The 22508-nt window shown below is 35.8% G+C and overlaps 1 protein-coding gene across 3 annotated transcripts in view; it reads right to left on the reverse strand.

Annotated features, from left to right (window-relative positions):
* LOC129262357 (tyrosine-protein kinase CSK-like) overlaps window positions 1–16592 on the reverse strand; it is a 35330-nt gene extending 18738 nt beyond the window's left edge. Inside the window, exons 1-4 of one of the 3 annotated variants that reach the window (XM_064099899.1) lie at window positions 16502–16592; window positions 14848–15034; window positions 3727–4009; window positions 1854–1982 (exon numbers count right to left, since the gene is read on the reverse strand). In XM_064099899.1, coding sequence (XP_063955969.1) covers window positions 1854–1982; window positions 3727–3735 — 138 coding nt within the window. In that variant the 5' untranslated portion in view covers window positions 3736–4009; window positions 14848–15034; window positions 16502–16592. Of the gene's footprint in view, window positions 1–1853; window positions 1983–3726; window positions 4010–10417; window positions 10474–13330; window positions 13414–14847; window positions 15035–16501 lie in introns of those variants that run through there. The other 2 variants (XM_064099900.1, XM_064099898.1) reach the window with 2 other exon arrangements.
* Window positions 16593–22508: the final 5916 nt, after the last annotated feature.

Here is a 22508-nt window from a genome sequence, read left to right on the forward strand (position 1 = left end):
TCCAATGACAAAAAATTTGGATTGATAACTAATAGGTAACAAGTGGAATGCCTCTGGCGGTCTCACCTGCATCAAGCGATTCATGTAGCAGCAGTGCTGACTTTGAAAGCTACTATAACTCGCACAAGATGTTCAGTGATACTTGGTTACTCTTACATGTATGTCCACTTTTTATGAACTAGACCAATACACTTACAGAGATACATGTATGATGGTAATTCAACAAGTACCCCCAACATGGCCAAAGTTCATTGACCCTAAATGACCTTTGACCTTTGTCATGTGACATGAAACTCAGGCAGGATGTTCAGTAATACGTGATTAACCTTATGACCAAGTTTCATGAACTAGGTCCATATACTTTCTAAGTTATGCTGTCATTTCAAAATTAACCTTCGGTTAAGATTTGGTGTTGACGCCACCGCCGTCGGAAAAACGGCGCCTATAGTCTCACTCTGCTATGCAGGTGAGACAAAAACCCTGACCAGACCATATAGTAAAATTGACAAATCTACAGTGTACCACCATTCCAAAGCTTACAAAACACACCAAGGTTTATGCATTTTCACTGCTTGCCAGCTGAGTATATTGCTTGAGAGTACATGTAGCTCCAATTATAGGGCTTCGAAAATAAGCTTGATTGTGCTTTCCACCTTTCTCAAGTAGACTCCCATTACAATTATTATGTATATCATTAATCAAAGGCTCACTAGCAAAGATTGGTGTTGTGATTTGTGAAGAATAAATCAAAACCAAATAGCTCATGCCAAATCAGTGATCTCATGCATGTACCTTCCTGCAATGAAAAGTACTTCCTTGTCACAGCAATATAACAGTATACATGCACCTGTATGTGCATACTCATCTGTTTTTCAGAGAAATTACAAATTTGGAATTACGTGGGCTAGTCAGGCTACTACAGAGCAGATGGGATGGTGGGGTCATGAGCCCCCTAAAAGTTTCACAAGCAATAAAAAGAGAAAAGATAAATTATTACATTATAATCTAATTATTTGTGATTGAAATGTATCACTAAATTAGATTTTTGTAATAAAAAAGTAAACATTTTTACCCGCTCGCTTTGCTCAATCTCATCTTTTCAAAAAAAATTTGCTCTGGATTCATTTACATCATTCCTGGCGGATCTGACCCCTCAAAATATCTGGCTCATTACGCCCTGCTATACATGTACTATTAAACTGGGTATTACCTTTTGAGTTATTAAATTATGTGTCATTATTATGCAAAGACTTCAGCAGCAACACAAGACTCTCATAAACTGACTTGAATTGAAACAAATGACATACCGTATATTACAAATAATACTAGGCAAGAAAGGAAATCAACAGGACATGAATTCATACTTTTCTAGCAATGTTTTGACACGTACATTGTCACTTGACTTCCTCAAGCATTGGAGAGCCCAAATAAGGATGTCAATTTGCAAGACATACATGTAGCTTGAACAATTAAAACCTACTACATACAGTTTCTTGTCTCCTATTTAAGACAAGTCCAAGACCAGTTTTGAGAGAGGGAAAATAATTTTGGCCAATGTCACTTTTAAAGGGGAGGTTCATCCTAAATTTGAAAAGGTGACTAATAACAAAAGCAATAAAATAAAAGTAATTTAAAGGTTTTTTAAAATCCATCCTCTTTTTTAGTATTTGTGACATGACATCAAAACAGCTGCCCAATACATGTACATGTCATGTATACATGAATCATAAGAAACTACATGGTCTGAGCAGTAACTTCTAGAATGGTGCTCCAACTTTTTCACCATACATGTAGCTAAACTTCTTCATAAGGAAAAAATGGATTTTGAAGAGTTTTATGAAAGGATTGTTTACCTTTGTTGCTTTGATGATAGTGATAACATCCCCCTTCCTGAAGGATAGGTCATCAGCTGTTGTTCCTTTGAATTCAAACCTCGCTAGACACTCTGTCCCCGGTAACCAGGTCATACTACTTGTATGTGACTGCGAGAGAAGAAAGCCACAAAAAAGAGGAAAAATGTAAAAATGAATGTAATGAAGACAGTATAAGAACTTCAAATCACTCCCTGTACATAATTTGGTGAGTTGGAGAAGTCTTGAATCTTAAGAAGATGAAGGAGAAGGAGGAGGAGAATGAAAAGGAGAAGGAGGAGGAAAATGAGGAGGAGAAGGAGAAGGAGAAGTAGGAGGAGAAGGAGAAGGAGATGAATAGGAGGAGGAGAAGATGATGAATAGGAAAGAAGAAGAAGAATAGGAAAGAAGGAAAGAAGAAGAAGAATAGGAAAGAAGAAAAGGAGGATGAGAAAATGAAGAGGAAGGAGAAGAAGAAGTAAAAGAAGAAGAAGAGGAAGAAAAGGGAGGATGAGAACATGAAGAGGAAGAAGAAGGATGAGAAAATGAAGAGGAAGGAGAAGAAGAAGAAGAAGAAGAAAAAAAAGAAGAAGAAGGAAGAATAAGGAAGAAAAGAAGGAGGAAGAAGAAGGAAGAATGAAGAAGAAAGAAGAAAAAGAAGGAGGATAAAATGAAGAGGAATGAGAAGAACAACTGTAAGTGTAATATTACTTTTAGTATCATTTTGAATACAGATGAAATATTGAAAAATACTTTGCTTGTGAGTGTATGCCTGGGACATGTACTTCACCCAGCATGTTTTGGAGAAGAAAGAGTACGATTCACTCAGCATGATAATACCACTAATATTTAGGGCAATACTTGAACAAGATAAGGAGACATCTCCCATCCTTGAGGAAGGCAAATTGGCAACCTTGAAGACAGAAATATTATTGCAACGCTAGGATGATTATTGGCTTATCACTCACTAGGCAATCTGATTTCAAGCAATGCTTCGGTTCATATTAAGGTGTAATTGGATAGTTTATGGGGCCAATATCTAATTAAAAGAGATCTCGTAGAGTACATGTACATGATACGTCCCACTACTTGGACTGTTTATTAATCACTTGGGAGTTGTATTCCAATACATTGGAGGCTGATGTTGTATCCCATGTAACAATTTTATTACAGAGCATTCTCAATAGATGAATACTGTAAACAATGGAATACATGCATGTACATTTCATAAATTGTCATTTAAAGTAAGATCCAATTTTATAGTATAAAATTATTTCATCCTCGTTATGCATATCATTGCCAAACACAATTAAAATATTTTGGGCCAATGCTAAAGTTGCCGATGTTATTTCCTCCTTGCAAACATGTAAACATGAAAGTAACAATAATCATTTCATCCTAATGGGAGTTTGGGTAATTAATAGAATAAACCTAAAACTTCTAATCTAAAAGTGATAAATGGAGTTCCCATAGGAAAACAACAAATTCTTCAATTGAGGCAAACCAATTTTGCATTCCAGAAAAAAAAGTTTTTATATTATGAAAATTTGATAAAAAAGGAAAATTAAACAAATTCAATCATCTTTGCTGTGTTCAAATGTCTATTGCAATACTTCCTCATATACATGTATGGCATGACCCATCTCTATTGTTCAACCTTTAACGATTATAAAATAGTTACAAACTAATAAGAATAACACTAATATCATTACTCCAGAAGAGTGGGGGGGTGGGGCACACAAATATCCTGTATAGGGCCTACATGCACAACGACAAGTTGTCAAATCCACATTTAAATGATGACTTTTTTTTTAATTTGCCAAAATAATATCATGAAGATAGAGCATGAGAAAAAATGATATGAAAGGAATCTTACATTTGACATGCTGCCTACTGCACGTCTGCAATGGTTATCACCGCATCAAACTCCAGATGGCTTGCTCTTCCACCGTTGCCTCCGTCACTCATGAGCCCAGCTCGCTGTCTCCTCCTCCTCCTCTTCCGCCTCCTCTCCCTCTCCTGATTTCCCTCTCCTCTATCAGTCCAGCTCCTCCCTGCCTCTTTCTCCCCCGATGCTCCCTCCCCCGTTTCCCTGGAACGTAATGAGGATGTGGATGAGTTTCAGGCTTCCAGACACAGCTTGTGGTCATCAAACCAATCTATTTGAAATTGAGGAGGAAAAGAAGATAACAATTAATGGACACTGTACATTAACGTTTTATGTTATGTATCAAACCATGGAGGTAGAAAGAAAGGTTTCCGACAAAGTCTGGGATAAATAGCTTCATCCAGTACATGCACATGCTCAGTGACATTGCCCTAGATGAGGATTTTAAAGGGGAAGTTCACCCTGACAAAAATTTTGCTGTAAAGATAGCAGAAAATGATAAAAAATATTGGTGAAGGTTTGATGAAAATCCATTTAGGACTTTAAAAATTATCATAATTTCAAGTTTTTAATTTGTGACGTCATAAACGAGCAGCTGCACCATATTGTACATGTACTGTATGTCCTGTATTCTGAAATGCATAACTTTCATTTTTTGATGGTTCGTGATGTCTTATTTTTCATTTTCTTTTTAGGAGTGGGTATGAAATGATTTGTGCACTGATATACTGAAGAAACAATAAGAACCATTATTTTCAATTTTCTGAGAAAATTTTCAATTTTCAATTTTCATTGATTTTTTTTACCAAACGATAAACAGGAAAGCTGCTTGCATATGACGTCACAAATCAAATAATTAAAATTCAAATAAATGTTCATTCTTCGATGGATTTTCCTCAAACCTTCACCAATACTTTTTATTATATTCTCTGCTATTTTTTACAATAAACTTTTTTCTCAGGGTGAACTACCCTTTATAGTAAACACTGTACTTGTATGAAATAACAAGGTGACTGACTTTCAATTTTGATGCTAATTGCCAAACACATATGCCATCACATTTTTTTAAGCAAGTTAGCGTAAATTGTCCAACAAGATATTCAAAATGAAAATATTTCAAAATTAGCAATGGATACTACATGTAATCAATATTGGCAAAAAAATATCATATTTTACAGCCCTGTTTCAGAGTACATATTACACGCAAATTAAAAAAAATACACTTTCATATCACAATAAAGAAATACCATGGGCACATACATTGTATACAGTATATCCACCAACTGTTGGCTTGCAATATAGAAACCATGAGGTTTTTCCACAAGCCAGAAATCAATACATGATCTCACTTAACTTTGCGCATTGATTCGGGGGAAAGCAATAATCGCTCATTACGGAATGGAGATACCGACAGTCTGTGACAGGCTGAAATCTCTCAACGGGGTTTGATACAGGTCTCCTGTCTGAATCTATACTGCACTTGTACGTGACCTGCCTCTGATGTGTGCACACTCATCATCTTATTATCAGCATTGATAAAAAATGATTTCAACTGCCAGTTTGCTATTAGTCGTTTTTCTATTAAAACACATTGGCTATCAAAATATTTCTGGTGGTCGTTGGATTGATGGATCTCAGAGAATTAGTGTACATGGTCCTACTAGATTTCAGAGAAAATGTACAGATACAGTATTTGTGCAACCAAAACTAATATGAAGAAACAAAATACATGTACAAAAAAATGTATAAATTAAGAATGAAAATAGCACTATTCAAAGTTGGCTCTCTCTACATTATAAATACAAACTGTAAATCTCTATACCATTGGTATTAGAAAAAAAATAAACATTGGCAATGAAACCCAAATCATTAGAGATATCTCTCAGTCAAATATCATTAACTCTGTACCCTTCAAAGATTTCAACTGCTATGCACGCTTTCTTTGAATGAATTAAATATATCATTTTGTGAACATTAAATCGACATAAATATTGTTGTATGAATAAATGTTTTTGTTATATTGCTTGTTTTGCCTTCTGTATCTAAAGACTTCAAGCAGTCCACATTACATGTACATTCTCTACCATATTTTATCATACATTTTTCAAAAAATAAATTTGAATATTACCATGATATTGAAAGCAGATGATCAGATTTCTGAAGTACATAGACCTTTTTTTTTTTTTTTTGGGGGGGGGGGTAATTACTAGGTACATGTGCAGTAGGGCATACTGTTTTGATTCAAAAGTTTTACCATTTTAAAAGGATAAGTTTTCTAAGCCTATAAAAAGTGTTTTTATAAAGGCAGAAAAAAATATTGGTGAAGATTTGACGAAATCCATAAAAGAGTTAATAATGAATTTCTAAATTCTAAATTTGAAATTGTGACGACAAACAAACAGCCACCCTGTACAACTCAATTTTTGTAATGTGGGGTTAAATGTGTCTGATGATGGAGTTAAATTCTAGACAATTGAATTTTACAGAAATGTGACCAATAGGAGAGATGATCACATGTGACATCACAAAAAAAATAAAATCCATAACTCTATTTTACTCTTATAGATTTTTGCATAGACTATGCATTTCTTCTTTATATTTTTATATTAAACCAAAAATAATGCCAGGGAAAAATTTCCCTTTAATTTTTAACCTGCAATCTCTCAACAACACACATGAATGTGTGAGAAAGTAATTCTATTTATAGTGGCTAACTCACAACCAGGAAGTATCAGACGAAGAGAGACAATTCAATCGAGGAAGATTGAGCATCAATTCCCATCGCTGATCGTATTAATCCAACGCATTGCATTTGCCTGCTCAAGGAAAGACGGAATAAGTGTCGAAACTGGATATCTACAAGTACATAGTACATGTGGACATTGAAAGAAAGAACAGTGTACTCATAGTAGAATTTACTTTCCGGATGATTCTCAAGTCTCTTTATCTTTTAAGTATTTGAAAAGCAACATGTACATGTACAGTGTATGTAAATTATGCAGAATGTATGATAGGGTACAACTGTACATGTACGTGTATGTATTTCAATTGATGTACATGTAGGCCTTTCTATTTAATCAAAATAATTTTTTAGCCAATCATCCCTACATTCCAAGTTGATACTGAGCTTGTTATTTGTAGTATTTGTTTAAAATTGCTCTTCTTTGATTTTGGTGCATTGTTAAAAATGACCTCTTATTGTCCAATGTTTACAGTATACATTGAATTGGGCTTGTGATTCCTTTTATTTGTAATTCATGTTCATTTTTGTTTGTACAAATTGAGAGGCATGATATCAATAAAATCCATTCTCGAGCTATGTATATTTCTGTTGGGTCTGTTTTTCAGAATAGCTGGTTGTATTAAAGTTATACAAACACTGATAGAGTACATGAGATTCAATCCCTGTCGTATCATGGGATTGAATTTCTTACATGTTCAGTATCCTTTTATGTCACATTTGTAAAGTAATAAAATTCCAATGAAATGCTATTTAAAAACAAAAAATTTCAATTAAAAAAAAAATAAAAAAATAAATACTTTAGAGATGCAAATTGAAAAGGCTGCTATTCATCTCCTTCAACAATCAGTTGCTTGTGAATTCTATGCATTGCGTATGTACAGTACAAGACTATTAAAATATACCAACAGCATAAAGTCAAAACTAATATGTACATGTACATGCACAGGGGCCCAGTTCATAAAACTTGTTAAATAGAAAATTTGCAATAGCAGTTTAAAGCTACTGAGATACATTAATTTGATTGGCTGATAGTAAAATTGTTCTAGAAATGATGCATTTGTTACAAGTCTTTTACAAGTATATATGAAACTGGGACCCTGATCTTTATTTCAAGTACCAATAGAAGCATTCATGCCCACATCCCAGTAAACAATGTACCTGTACAATGGCTGATTATTGAAATACTTTGAAGTCATTGTTGTCAAAAAATACAAAAGCTGTTTTGAATGCCCTTTCATTAGGCAGAATAGCACAGTGATTATAAAACTACCTGTATGTAGGTTAATTACATGTACATGTAGATACCACTGGTTAATGGACCAAAATGTTATGCATTCTACTTCTAGCATACAAAACACTGACTTTTAAAACTGACCACTTAATATAAACCAAAACAACTTTACTGCAAAGTTGATATTAAAACACAAAGAATTTCAAAAACAATTAAAGGCTTTTAAGTCCAATAAAACTGTTTAAAAACACTTACATGTATTTTCTCTGACAGAGTATAACAGAAAAGGTACATTTAGTGCAGTCTCAAAACTTACATAAAATCATGGCATCCACAACGAAATTACAAGAAATTATAGCTGACTCAATGAGACATCATGCCCAGCTGGCCCTCACACTGTTTTTAGATTTTAGTTGCAAATAAATTTAATTTGAGGAAACTATTAAGTATTTATCTCTTTATCAACTCGCTAAATCCTTATAGTGGGGGTAAATTAGACATTTCTAGATTTCTTAATAATGACTAACTGGTCAAATTTGCATCCCTCTTGTGCTGTCAACGAAGTTTTGCAGCAAATTCTCCACGAAATCAGGAAGGAAGATTTGGGGTCCTTTCTGTGCAGCTTATTTCAAGCAACTAATTTGGTTTTGAAGCATGTAATCTATTTTCACTTCGACAAACTGTACCATTTCCCCCTCTATCTATACCAAATTTAGCCAAAAATGATTGTACTTAAACTTCATGTACCTCTATGGAACAAAAAGTTATGCAGCCTCTCACATGTATTCATTGACTTTTGTAAAGTAGCATACACGTACACAACAAGAGAGGTACATGTACATGTATTCCCTGCCATCAAGATGATCAAGTTCAATATTAGCCGTTTTGTACATATTTCTCATGAGCAACTGTCCAGAAATTAGGAAAAGCACTAATAAACACTTTTCAAATGAAAGTGTTTAAAAGCTTTTCCTACATGGACATGGCATTTGGTGGACATCACATTCTATTGGAGACATGGCACGGACCAGGTGACAAGAATAGTACATCAAATTTGGAAGTTGGCTGCACTGTCCACTTTTGGCACTGTGGCTTTTATTTGAGCTACCATCAAATATCAACATGTATACAAACTCGTTGCTTAAGGAAATGTAATGAAAACAATACTTCAAAAGGAATCATCAAATCACAAATTTGCTTTATGTCAGTGAATAAGAAAACCCACCTTTTTTATTTAGTTTAAGATCATGCGCAGAACATAAAATTTACAAAATTGTCCTTTGTTTTGATAAATGATGAATATTAATTTACTACTGAGATTTTTTAAACCAATTTCCAGGTTGGTCAAACATTCAAAGCAACATTTTACATTATGTCAGAATTTGAATTATGATTTCAATAATTGCCTTGCCAAAATCATAAAATTGAAATGCAACTCACCTATCAAATTCATGTAATTTATTTTGTAGAGTGAAATTTCAAGTCATACAGTAGTGTATGAATTGAAATTTTACTGTACTTGTCAAAATACATTACATTTAGGTGATTTGCATTTCAATTTTATGAACAAATGTACCCAGCTGAAGCATTTAGTAGGCCTTAAATAGAATTGGAGGTTCGGCAGACACTCCTTCCAATCTTCAAACATCAAACAAAAATACATGCTTTTAATGTTTAATAGTTCACAAGTGTATAACATACATGTACATCATGTACATGGAGCAAACTAAGGGCCAAGTTTGTCGCAAGGGGCAAAAAATCAAACAATGACATTGAAAATTTCATTGAAATCTGATGTAAAATATTAGAATTTTTGAAGTTTCGCTTTTTAAAAATGTTTTCAGAAAACATCAAAGATCTGGATCAGTACGTGTAAACTGACTGTACAGCTTGCAGCAGGCAAAAAATTAATTCTTTACTTTCAGGGGTTACTTTCCAAAACCTACAGTACTCCCAAATAGGACACTGTTCTCACTACCTTCCCAAAAAATATTGGAAACTAGTTAACATGTAATGAGAACGGTCGAAGCGATCTTCCAAACCGGTTCAGAAAACCACCTTGTGATGTAGTTTTGAAGGTCGCTTTGCCTTGTTACACTGGTTTTAGCGTGAGGACACATCCGTTCTTCGGGAAGCAATCTTCGCACATTTCAAGCGCGCTACTCCACACACTCTATGTGGAATGCCTACGATGCGGTTTCAAATTTCCCGCGAAACATGTCGCCCCACTGAGAGTGTTTCCATAGCAACAAGACTGCTTTACCTGAAGTAGTTTTGAAAACCACTTTCGGGTGATCAAATGGGAACACTAGCAAAGTGATCTTCCAAACTGGTTTCCTGAACCGATTTCCAGTAAACCAGTTATAGAAAGTATAATGAGAACGGTGTCTAGGAAGCAAATGATATCCAAATTGCAAAGGCTTCTTCATACACACAGCAATCAGCAAATAATCATTATTATCCAAAAAAACACATGTTAACACATGTCTGTCAACACGTGATGCAAAAAAATCACATTGTGATTTAATAAAAGATCAATTTTTTAATTGCAAATCAAATATTAAAAACAATTGAATCAGGATTAGAATATTGATTTTCAAATGTCTCTTTTTGCTGTGTGTAAATCCCAGATACTTGTCATCACTTACACAATCAATGTCACCTTTAACTTGTACAGATGAACAAGGTTGGAAAGCAAAACTTACCATGAGGAAGTAAAAAGTGAGAGATGCACATGGTCATCGAAAGCTTTTCCCTGAATAAACAAGCTCAGGATTAAACGTATTGATATTGATTGTTTTGAATAGTCTAATTGAGACCTGTATGTTAATATGTCATGATTGGAGTGGTATGTCAAATCATGTTGGTGCTTTCTCCAAGTACACTACAGTGTATTTCATAAAACAGACCATGTACAATGTGTAAGAGTGTGCTGATGTTGAACACTTTCCAATGTACATGAAGCAGTAAGTACTATCAATATCAATTTTTAAAATAACATACATATGGCGCTATAGTAAAGATTAAAAAAAAAAAAAACAGGCAAAGCCTTGATAGATTTGTTTCTGTTCCCTTTTTAATACATCAATGCTCAATTAAAAAAATTTGATCTTGATCAATCTTACTATTTAAGGTATCGAGTTTATTGTGAATTTGATTCATTTGTAAATTTAAAAAAAATTAGAGATACTATTAATTCCGAAGAGCACATGTTCCACGGAATTACTTCCTAGTCTGAATGAACATGTGATCAAGCGCATAAAGCTGAATATTCACCATTTGTACCATTGCACATAAACCATCCAATTAAAGGGATGGTCCAGGCTAGAAACTCTTTTCATAAAATATTGATAAATTTTAAAATTCAATAAAGTTCTTTGTTATTTGTTATCCGATTTTGATGAAATTTTCAGCATTTGCTCTGTGAATTTTACTATATTTATTTAGATATTAATATTTTCAGCCTAGACCATCCCTCTAATATTACTCCATACTTGATGTTTTGGGCTATACGATGTACATGCACAACTGCCCATGTAAGCAAACTTTCCTCCACATTTCTTTGTTTTGTTTATTTTCTGACAACACTCTTTCTTCTTAAGGAAACAGCACTTGCAAGTCATATCATCATTACTTTAAATCCGTTCTTGATATCTGAATAAGAATACAATAACTTTTCCTGACTTATACATGTATATTGTGCAACACAAGTAGTGAATAAAATCCTAATGCAATGGTGCAAATTCTGTACAAGTTGGCATTGTTGAATAGAATTTGCTCTTTCACCGAATTGCACTCACGTGTAGGCCTACATGTACTGACTGTACACTGTATCATTCTCATTCGAACTGTACAGACCTCATTGAATTTTAAAAGAAATAAATATAAATATTTACATTTCAACGCACAAGCAGTTAAAATGTATTTCAACTTTGGTTTTATTATAGCACTTGAATGACAACCAAGCTTATTACACATGTAAGCCTATAGATTAAAGAGATATCATGTTTTTTAATCTTTATTCATCCTGTACTGCATAAGCACTTGCCCGATTGTCCGGGGCAAGTAAAAGTTTATAGAGTCGGGCAAGTGTTTTGAAGTAAAGACCGAATTGGGCAAGCAAAATTCTCAGTAGAATGACCAAAATTAGGGTCGATATGATATGATATTGAGTATTGACCCTAATTTTGGTCATGGCAGGCAAGATAAAATCACTTTCGAAAAAGAAATGCAATAACAAGGTAGATCAGTTCATGTCAAAAGAGAGAAAAAGGTCAATGGTTTTACCCTAAAAGGACTGGGCTATTTTACATTGTAGATGTATAGAGGACTGGGGGGGCCATCATTCTGATCTCGGCCGCCCCGAAATTTGGCACGCACATTCTTTACCACATAAACTACAAACAAGTATAAAATAAAAATTCTGAAAATAATTTATTTATTATGAATAAAATATGCAAATTTATTCATGAAAAACATTATTTGCATATTTAACACCCAATTTCACTTCAAACATTCTTCTTCTTTTTTGCAGATGTCGTCTTTGTAATCTACCGTAAGTAACGGTGTATTAACCGCACCCGTGTATAAACCGCACCCCCAACTTTGGACTAAAAAAAAAAAAAAAAAAAAAAAAATCCTCACATTTACATGCATATTTGAGGTACGAAGAAACAAAAACTAAGTTAAAGATTTCAAAGTATTCAAAGAGATTACCAGTATGCAGAAATCTGCTGTTCTTGATCAATTCATCTACAAATGTTAGCAAGAAAGAAAGGTCCCGCCAATATTGGCAATTTACACACTCACTCACCTCACAGTCACAGTGTACACACACACAGCACTGCCTTTCTTGTACAATGTACATGTACATTTCAAACTTCGATACGGTACCACTACCAGTACATCTTATCAAATTGTGATCTGTGTCTTTCACATTTCTTGCATCACAACCTCACAATCACTTTCAGAATTTGTCTAGCATTCGATGTCTTAGCATGAATTTTGGATACGGGATTACAGGAAGGTTCAAGAAACAAAGAAATTTGTATTTTTTCCAGTTGTTTGACGGCTTCGTGCCGTCTCTATCGTGCGTGGTGCACGGTGTACATGGTATCTTATGAAAAGCAAACGGGAAAGAAAAAAATAAGCTGGCGCGAAACGGGACTTTGAGGGGTTAAATTAAATGAATAGCGCCAGCTTAAGTCGCACTAAAACCAAAATACAACGCGAGCTAGCTCTTGGCTCTCGCTCAGCTGTGACAAATTATTACCGAGAATGCTTGGCGTCTCTATGAACTTAGCCAGGGAACTTCGCTGCTTTGAATCGAGAATAAAGTCGAAATTAGTGTCATGAAGGTGGGTGCATTTGTTACGACAGTATTTGATCATAAGATCATAATAATCGCTACCCATTACCCGCGGCTCATACCCCTCTAAACGACATTGCACTGGGCGGCTACGGCCGGCCACTCGATGTGTTGTGAACTGGCAGACTTCTTACATGTTCGGGAGGGGCTACGCGGGCGGGCTCAGACCCGTCACCGTGTATAAACCGCACCCCCGACTTTTGCTTATATCCCGCCGAGAAAAAGGTGCGGTTAATACACCGTTACTTACGGTAATTCAAAAGTTTCCACAAAGAAAAATTGAGAAAGCAAATTTCTTCCTGATGTACATGTATTTCTTTGTTTTTAGAATTCAGATTATCACGCCCCCCCCCCCCCCAGTGCCTTTAGGGTTAAATATTAAAAGAAACTTTCCTTTGAAGAGGTAAAACTTTTTTTTTCAAGGATTTCTTCGGGCAAGTGAAATAGATTTTCGGGCAAGTATATTCCAACTATTTAAAAATTTACTTGCCCGACCGGGCAAGTGCTTCTAAAGTTATATAGTACCCTGCTGTACTTCGTCCAATTTATGAATAAGCCTACAGTGTCAATAATGCTGTATGTATTGCAGTAATTTCACTTTGTTTTTACTGTATCAAAGCAGCTGATGTCTTTTTTTAAGTGAGTATGGGAACCAAATGGCTATGCAGTCTAAAATAAAATGAACAGTGAATTGAATGTTTCTGTCATCATTACAGACACATGTACCTGTGTAAACTACTCTACAAATAGTACAATGTAAAAATGATTGTTTCACATTTATGCTGAAACATGTACCACAAACCTAGTCAACCAATTCCTGCACTTACATTATTTGTGCCATGCTTAAAATGCATCTTTAACATTTAGTATTTCATTCTCCTTTTTTTTTGTTTAAAACATCTGAAATACGAATTTGCCATCTTTAACTACTTTTATCAGGTCTTCACATCAAATTCAGGGATGTATTATGATTTGCCAAGAGAATTATCCTAAAATTAGAAACAATGCAAGGGAGCAAAGCGACCAAGCCACACCAAAAGAGAGAGGGTGGGAGAGTATGTGGAAGGAAGGTGGAGCTTTCTTTAATTTTTTAGTATTTTGTTTAATCCGGTGCATAAAACTATAGAGTACTTTGAGATACTGTGTACCTAAGGAAACTTATTAATGGAATTAAAGGAAGAAATAAACAATGAAAAAAGAAAATTGACAAATTGGCAAAATCAGCCTTGTTTAAAAAGACCAAAAAGACAAAAAAATAAAGGTTATATTATTGTTGTAAACTAAAGGCATCGCTGTGATTCAGCATAAGTGTCACATGTCATTGCATGGGAGTGCCACTGACGTGCATCGCACCACAAGTCATTGTAACCCTACCTGATTTCTGTTTCATAAAACTTGTTATAAAAACAAATTTCAATAACAGTTAAAAGCTATTGAAATCCTTCAATCTGATTGGCTGATAGTGAACTTGTTATAGACATTGTGCGTATGTTATTATATCAATTCTTTATGAAACATGTTCCAGACCTACCAAGAAGCAAGATCTAAATATTTCTTGCGTGATTTGGAAATATGGCGCAGATTCAGCATTTAAATGGGATTTGGGTGTTGATATCGGGACTTTCTTGTGATGAATTACCATTTACTGTGTTTGATAAATGTGTTGCTCTGGCTTGTAAAAATATGATTGCCTGTCAAATCTCGGAAAATGTAGAATTTATGCTGTATTCAACTGAAGAATCAATATTTATTTTTTTCCCAACTTACAAATGCGAAACGATTGTTTCAAGCTGCGAGACCAATCATAGAGAAACTCTGTCGCCAAGCGGCATGTCTTGGTCTAGACCAAAAGCTTCGGTCTCTGACTGTTATGTTGGCTGTTCCGCTGAACTCTGTTGGCTCCACTTTAATACCAAATACAGACACCGAAGTTCTAGCTCAATCTGCACAGGGACTGAACAGCCATATGTTTATGTGTTAAGTTCGCATAAAACAGGGAAGTGAAGTTGAGCGACAGCCGAAGTAAGTCACTGTTTTTTCCCCCTTTTAAGTTTATTTTCCCCGTTTTGGTGCATTTCAGGCCAAAACAGAATAATAATCTTTATTTTGTAATCAGTTCTTTTTATATATTTTAATTAAATAAAGTAAAAAATTGATGAGCCCCTTCGGGGGGATTTTGCATTGTTAAACCCTAATGGTGGCTGCACGATAGCGAGCCGTCTGTGTAAGAGTCAGAGAATTTTTTTATAAAAATGTTATAAAACTCCTCGAAACAGACACGGCTGCCAGCTGTCGAGATCGAGACTTGGTCAGGCTACTAGCTGTGAGACTCGACAAAATCAAGGCTCAAAGTGAGGTGGCGGAGCTCCCCAGGCCGAGTTAGCACATTGCTATTGCCTGGCACATGCAGAGCTCTGCTGCAGCACTGTCTCTGCAGCGATTCGGCCAAACAGTCACAGCAATTGCCAGTGGCAGTGATGCCCAGCGAGCGCGAGTTTGAGCTCACACGTCGATATTACTTTATTATAGTTACCTTGCAATATATTAATGAAGGCGCTAATGCAGTTTTGCACCAGCCGATTACCAGCATACCTCATCACCAATACTTGTTCCCAAATGTCATAACAAGTCTCTCAGTCACATTTCGAGGTCAATATACCCACCTCTTTTCCAAATATCGAGATCGGCTGTATTTCAGCTTTGATCTCGATGTCGTTGTTCAAATCCTCAGACATCACTTCGCGGATCGCTTGGATTCGCCGTGCGCCGTAATGTTGATATGGACTGAAGTTATGCAACCAAAAGATTCGCCTGCAGCATGCTGGCAGTTTGTTCGCCACATGTTCGCATGATTTGGTTGCTAACTTCAGTCCATATCAACATTACGGCGCACGGCGAATCCAAGCGATCCGCGAAGTGATGTCTGACTCTGAGGATTCGAACAATGACATCGAAATCAAAGCTGAAATACAGCCATTCCCGATCACGATATTTGGCAAAGAGGTGGGTATATTTACCTCGAAATGTGACTGAGTCTGAGTCTCTGAGTCTGAGAGAGACTTGTCATGACATTTTGATTTGGGAACAAGTAGGCCTATTGGTGATGAGGTATGCTGGTAATCGGCCGGTGCGAAACTGCATTAGCGCCTTAATGAATGCCTAACACGAAACAATAACAATAATAATTGCCACACTGCTGCCGAAAAGGAAATAATGCTAACGTTATCTACTGACTACCGCATAATAACAAGTCAACACTACATAAAATCGAGCACAAGGGACTAGGCTCACTTTTTTACCCGGTGCTAGAGAAATATATATCGTTTTTACACTGTATTTGCCAGAAAAATACCAATAGGCCAGCAGAAAATTAACTCACATACTCTTTAGAACACTAACATATGATAATTTTCAGTCTTACCTGAATTAAAACTTATAAAATGTTGATTATTACTGGAGTGAGAAGCCGGAAATATCACCTCCTCCCTGACGTTTTTCCTTTTTTCTTTCATTTCACGATCATTGATTCGATTGTATTCCACTACTGTAATTGCGAGGCATGGCATGGGGGCGGGGACCGAAGGGGCCTTGCCCCCCCCCCCCCCCCCAAAGAAAAAGGAAGAGGGGAAAAGAAAAGGAAGGGAGAAAAGATAAAAAGAAGAAACAAATGAACAGGGAGAGGGGAAAGATAAGGAATGGGGAGATTAGAGATGGAGAGGGAGAGCCGGGAGCTAAGAGAGAATATGAGAAGGAAAAGAAAAAGATTAAAGAATTTATCAGTATTAGACAATAATATATATATATATATATATAAAGCCAACTCCTAACTTTAGGGAAAAGAGAGGGTGAGGAAAAGAAAGGGAAGGGAGAGGAGAAAGAAAGGGAAGGGGAAATTGGGAGAGAGAGAAGTTTGGGAGAGCTGGGGGAGGAAATAGAAAAAAGATAGAGAAAAAAGGGAAAAGAAAAAGATCCCACTACTTCTCTCCTCCTGAGAGACTAAGCTGGGCTATAGGCTGGGCAGGAATTAGCCTTACAGTTTTTTTAGAGGTTAGTCCTTTGGAACTTGCAAAGCTAAGGGTGTTATGCTAAATTAATGAGTGAGATAAGGTATGGTTTCTTATAGGCAGATTTCATGAGTTACTAAATTGAAATTTAATGCATGAGTGAGCAAGAATTGTAATTTTAGTGTATGACCTGACCAGTGTGTTCGTGAGAGTCAGAGTCAAATGTGATGGTATATGTTACAAGCAAGAGGGCGAGATATGGTAAGACTAGGTTAAAAGGGCATTCCTCTTCTTTGTCCTTTTACAAATTAAAATTCATTTGTACCCCCCCCCCTTCCACCTCCATTTCCCCGGCTCTATCTCTCTCTCTGTCTCACCATGAACCTACTATATAGCTATATAGTATAGGTCCATGGTCTCACCTGGAGTGTAGCCTATTCAAAACTTAACTGCCAAGTGACCGGTGGCTGATGGTCAGTTTTTTATTTCATTGAATGATTACCAAGAAATTGACTGATTATGATGATTTATGAAATAATATATTGAAAAAATGAATGTTTGATTGATCACATTGCACACTGAATGAGTTTATTTATTGATAAATTGTTGATCAAATGATTGATAGGATTAAGTTGATGCCCCAATTCAGAATTTATCATTAAATCAGCATTCTGCTCTAGCTGGACTTCACTTGTACATGACAATAGCAATCAGTCTCTCTACAGGAGGGGAGGGCGGGAGAGAGGGAGGGGGGCTACATGTTTTGTTGACCCTTATTCCATCAACCTACTTCTCCCACTTAAGTTATATCTCACCCCTTATTCTCCCGACTCCCATGAACACATTGCTGAGATCCACATGATATAGTTGAAATGCTGCCCAAAAAGTGTAATTTGTGTTCACTCATGCATTAAAATTCAATTTAATAATTTATGAAATTTGCTTAAACAACCAAAACTGGTCACGGTTGGTCATTAATTTATCACAACACTCTTAAACTTTGCAAGTTCCAAAGGATTTGCCTCTCAAAAACTGACAGAAATTGGAAGGCTAATTCCGGCCCAGCCTAATTTTCATGCCCCTTGTTTCAGTGGGCAGTGCTCGCTCAAGCATGAAGAGTTTTCCAATTTTTTGGTGTCATTTGAAAGTTGACTTTATTGGCTTCCATGTATGTACGTGTTTTTCCCAAAAGTGATATATTTTTTATTTGGCAGCCATTTCAAAAGTGTATATTTTTGGGGGACGCATTGTATATATATATATATATATACATATATATAGATTATATATATATATATATATATATATATATATATATATATATATATGGGAATCTGTGAGCTTTATTGTATCCCTGAAGAAGACGTGGGATTTACGTCGAAAATTTGGACTTGGAAATAAACTCTGTTGGAACTATATAAATGCATTATCTCTTTGCCTATATTATATATATATATAATAAACAAGCGCTTATTTTTATTTCAGTTTACGTGCTCGCATTAATATAGGCCTATTATGCTCGATATGCATATAGGTTTTAATACATTAACCATTAACATAATTATATATATATATTAATAAATGAAAAGATAAATCTACTTGCGCTTTTCGTTTACATGAAAGCATACTTAAACTTCGATCTTTACGACTACTCCCCCCCCCCCCACAAAAGAGGTGCTCTTCGTGCGGCCGACCTGGTGATATATGGATTAAACTTGTCCAGCACCCCCCCCCCTCCCCTTTGTTATTAGCAAATGCTGAATCAGCCCCTGTATATTTTGCGTATCAGTCCAACTTTACTAGAGTACTATACCAGATTAAGGCATATATGTGCCTCCAGAAATCTGCTCTGATCGGAATTCAGATATTCCCCCCTTACGAAATCCGGGATCCATAAACCTACCCTATTGGCTAAAATTACTTAACCATCTCCTTACAGAAATATAGGCCTCATATATTGGTATCAATACTATAGTTCTGTCAACAATGTTGTATTTTGATATGAAAGACGACCCTTTTCAGTTCTGAGAGCATGCAGAAGATAAATGCAGACTTCGTCATTTTTTTTTTAACTTTTATTTTCATATTATATTTTTTTTTACAGAGTTTGGGATTATCAGTGAAAGAAATAACTGTTGCATATTTCCCACAGGCCGGGATAACGGGGCGGAACAGATGCCGGGACGTAAAAATAAGGTATTTTGTGCGGTTATGGTGATATGCGCCAAAATGAGGGGTCGTGAAACTCGTGACTGTAGATTCCGGGAGAAAATTTCAAATTTAAAGAGTAAAAAAAAATAGATGCTTATGACCTAGGTCCCGTTTGATAACCATGGTATCTTTACCATTTATAATTATGGAAACTATGGTAACAACTAAGTTGTGCTCAGCAGCCATGCAATCACAATCACGGTTTCCATTGTAGTTGCATAATGGCAAATAAGTCATTGTAGTTGTATTTCTTTATGACACATGCCCTTATGATGACTTGGTGTGGTTTTTTTTTTTTTTGTGTCGTTGTTGTTTGTTCTGATCCTGGGAGATGACTCCCCTGATATTTTCCAGAGCCTGACTATAGACCCTCCCTCCCCCCCTCACCGTTGCTGCTTTTGTTTCTTTCTTTCTTTTTCCCACCGTGTTTCTCTCATAAAAATGGAGTTCTCCAATTTTCTCACCCCCTCCCCGTCCCTCTCTCTTTCTTTTAATGGAATCTGAATCCCATCTGTTATTTCCGCGTTTCATTGTTTACCAATTCATATGCGCTGAAAAGTAAGTTGTCATACCCCCCTCTACGATTGAGGTTTTGTAATAATGGGTGAAACAAAAGTCATGTAAATAAAAGATATATTAGGGAAGGTGAACACTGTGCTCTCATAAAAAAAACAATACAAAAAGTGGTGATCTGTTTGTTTGTTTGTTTTTTCCTCTAACTGATTATGCACCTACTTATGGTGAAAAGCGAAATCAAAATTGCAAAATAAAGGGGGAGAATACAGTTTACTTTTCAACAGCTTGGATAGTGTCAGGATTATTATCTCTTTATGTGCCATTCACTGTAATCAGCGAGTGCCATTTTTTTTTCAAAGAGTCTATATTTAATTGTTTTATTTATTAAAAAAAGGGAATCACTTCTGAGACAATAATGTTAAACCTCTTGACCATAAGCTGAACTGCACAATGGAATCACTATCGTAATATAGTTTTCCCGGCCAATTTTGACAGGATATTCTATTAGATTATGCTTCAGCGTTTTTCCCGTGTTTCAAGTATTGTGTTCATTTCTATTTTTTATCATTGGAAAAAGCGAAATTATCATTCAAATTAGCTTTCATTTCATTCGGTTTGACAGTAAAGTAACCGTCATTCAATGTAACAAAGTATGAGTCGAAGAAGGAATTCTGTGTTTAATCACGGTTTCATTTTCACCTATATGCAATCAATTTCACACTTAAAGTGACCTCATTTCCCCCTATATATTTACTTTTCTGTCATTTTTACATCTTTTGTGGTCTTATCTATATCTTCTTACATAATATTTTTGGCCCTGGGAAGCGAGGTTGCTGGGATGCTGTGTATGTATTTACCATAGGCAGCACCCCCTTGGAAATCGATATGACAAGCAAAAAAAGTAAGGTTATTGCCCCCAAACGACGGGGATTTGTTTTGCTTGTCATTTTTTCTTCTTTATTTTTTCTGACGACAACCCCTGAACAAAACCGCCAGCACCCCCATCTTGAAATCGTTCCTAGTGCTCTGAACTTTATTTCTATATTTGAAGAAGCGTGTCTCGTTTTTTTTTTCAACCCTATTTCATTTTTTTAAATACATTTTTTGCATTTATGATGCTTGTCTCTCGTCTTTTTCATTCGTCGATTTCCTGGTCATTGAAACACCTGGCAAATACGTCTGGGATTTATTGGGCCACTGGATGCATTATCAAGCGATGTCGATCAAAGTTTAAAAATATCTTAACTAAATTTACATTTGATTCCAATGAAACATTCAACATACTGCTTGGTGATTTTTCTCCTTTTGTCTAAGCCAACTTATAAGGATTGACTTTGCCTTTATTTTTAACATGTTATATGCACGACTTTATACACACCGGCTTACATCACAACGATCGCAAAGTCAAAATGAACTTTATTCGCTTTATCATAATTGTATTAATAATTATGCAGAGCATTTAACGAAAGGCACATTTTAAAATACAATTTAGATTAAGCTTTTTTTTTTTAATGACACCCCCCCCCCCCAAAAAAAAAAATAGTACCTATATCGGGCAAGTGGGATTACATTGTGCGCAAAGAAGAGATAATCTTTTGGGTCTCCACTCTAACCAATGTAATGTTAGATACACGTTAATACAGTCAAAATGTTGAATAATGTGCAAATCCTGCCTTCTATATAGTATGCTCATGAATTCAATTACCAAAACCAAAAACCCCCAAACCAGGAGGTGGAGGACTTCAGGGAAATACGACTACAAGGCACGACTGGGGTATGTCTGGAGCGTGTTCAGTTTGATATGACGAGAGTTCAGGGGCGCAACAAGAGTCGGCGGTCAGGGGGGAGCCAAAAAATTTCCGGTCTTTCATGGTATGAACAGGCAGTGGTGTAATGAGAGAAAGATTTTGAGGGGGCAAGATATGGCGTATGGGGCCAAAAAAATAATAAGTTGCAAGCGAGCGAAAATATCGAGACCTTTATTACAAAAATCAAATTTTGTGATAGATTTTGACAGAATATTCATACAATGATATCAAATTTCACCCTTTTCTCTGTCTTTTTCTCTTTCTTTTCCTAGTCTGTACGCCACCTCGAACACTTTTTTAATGACCATTGTGACGGTGCCAGTATTAGGGCGAAGCTCTATGCGGCAGTATACATTATGAATAAAAATAAAAAGAGGGGCACTGGCAGCATGGAGGGTGTGGCAAAAGTTGACTGATATAAGTCCTGAGCGAGCGAAGCGAGTGAGAAAAAAATACATTTTCATGATAATCTAACTTTGAGATAGATTTCGACATGATGTTCACAAAATAAAATTTTATCTTGCACTTTGTTTTGGGATGTAGAACTTTGGGCGCCATGGTCCAAACCCTTCCATCTGTACGGCAGTGCTATGTTGGTGGAATCCCAGGGGCAGAGACCCCGAACCTTTTGATATTATGCCATCTTAAACCTTACAGATGGCCACTATTTTTAATCAAATCGAGGGTATGTATATAAATTTACACAACACATTACTTCATTCATGGATGCTTCAACGTAGTTGCGTAATAAATCAAATATTTTGAGGGGGAACAACATAGCAAAATGTGGGAAAATTTGTCCAAAGTCGCCAACGAACCAAGCGAGCCAGAAAAATTTGGTATTTTGGAAATGAAATTCTAATTATGTGATAAAGGTTTACATTATAAT

Source organism: Lytechinus pictus, chromosome 5 (genome assembly GCF_037042905.1).
Source record: "Lytechinus pictus isolate F3 Inbred chromosome 5, Lp3.0, whole genome shotgun sequence".
Lineage (NCBI taxonomy): Eukaryota > Metazoa > Echinodermata > Echinoidea > Temnopleuroida > Toxopneustidae > Lytechinus > Lytechinus pictus.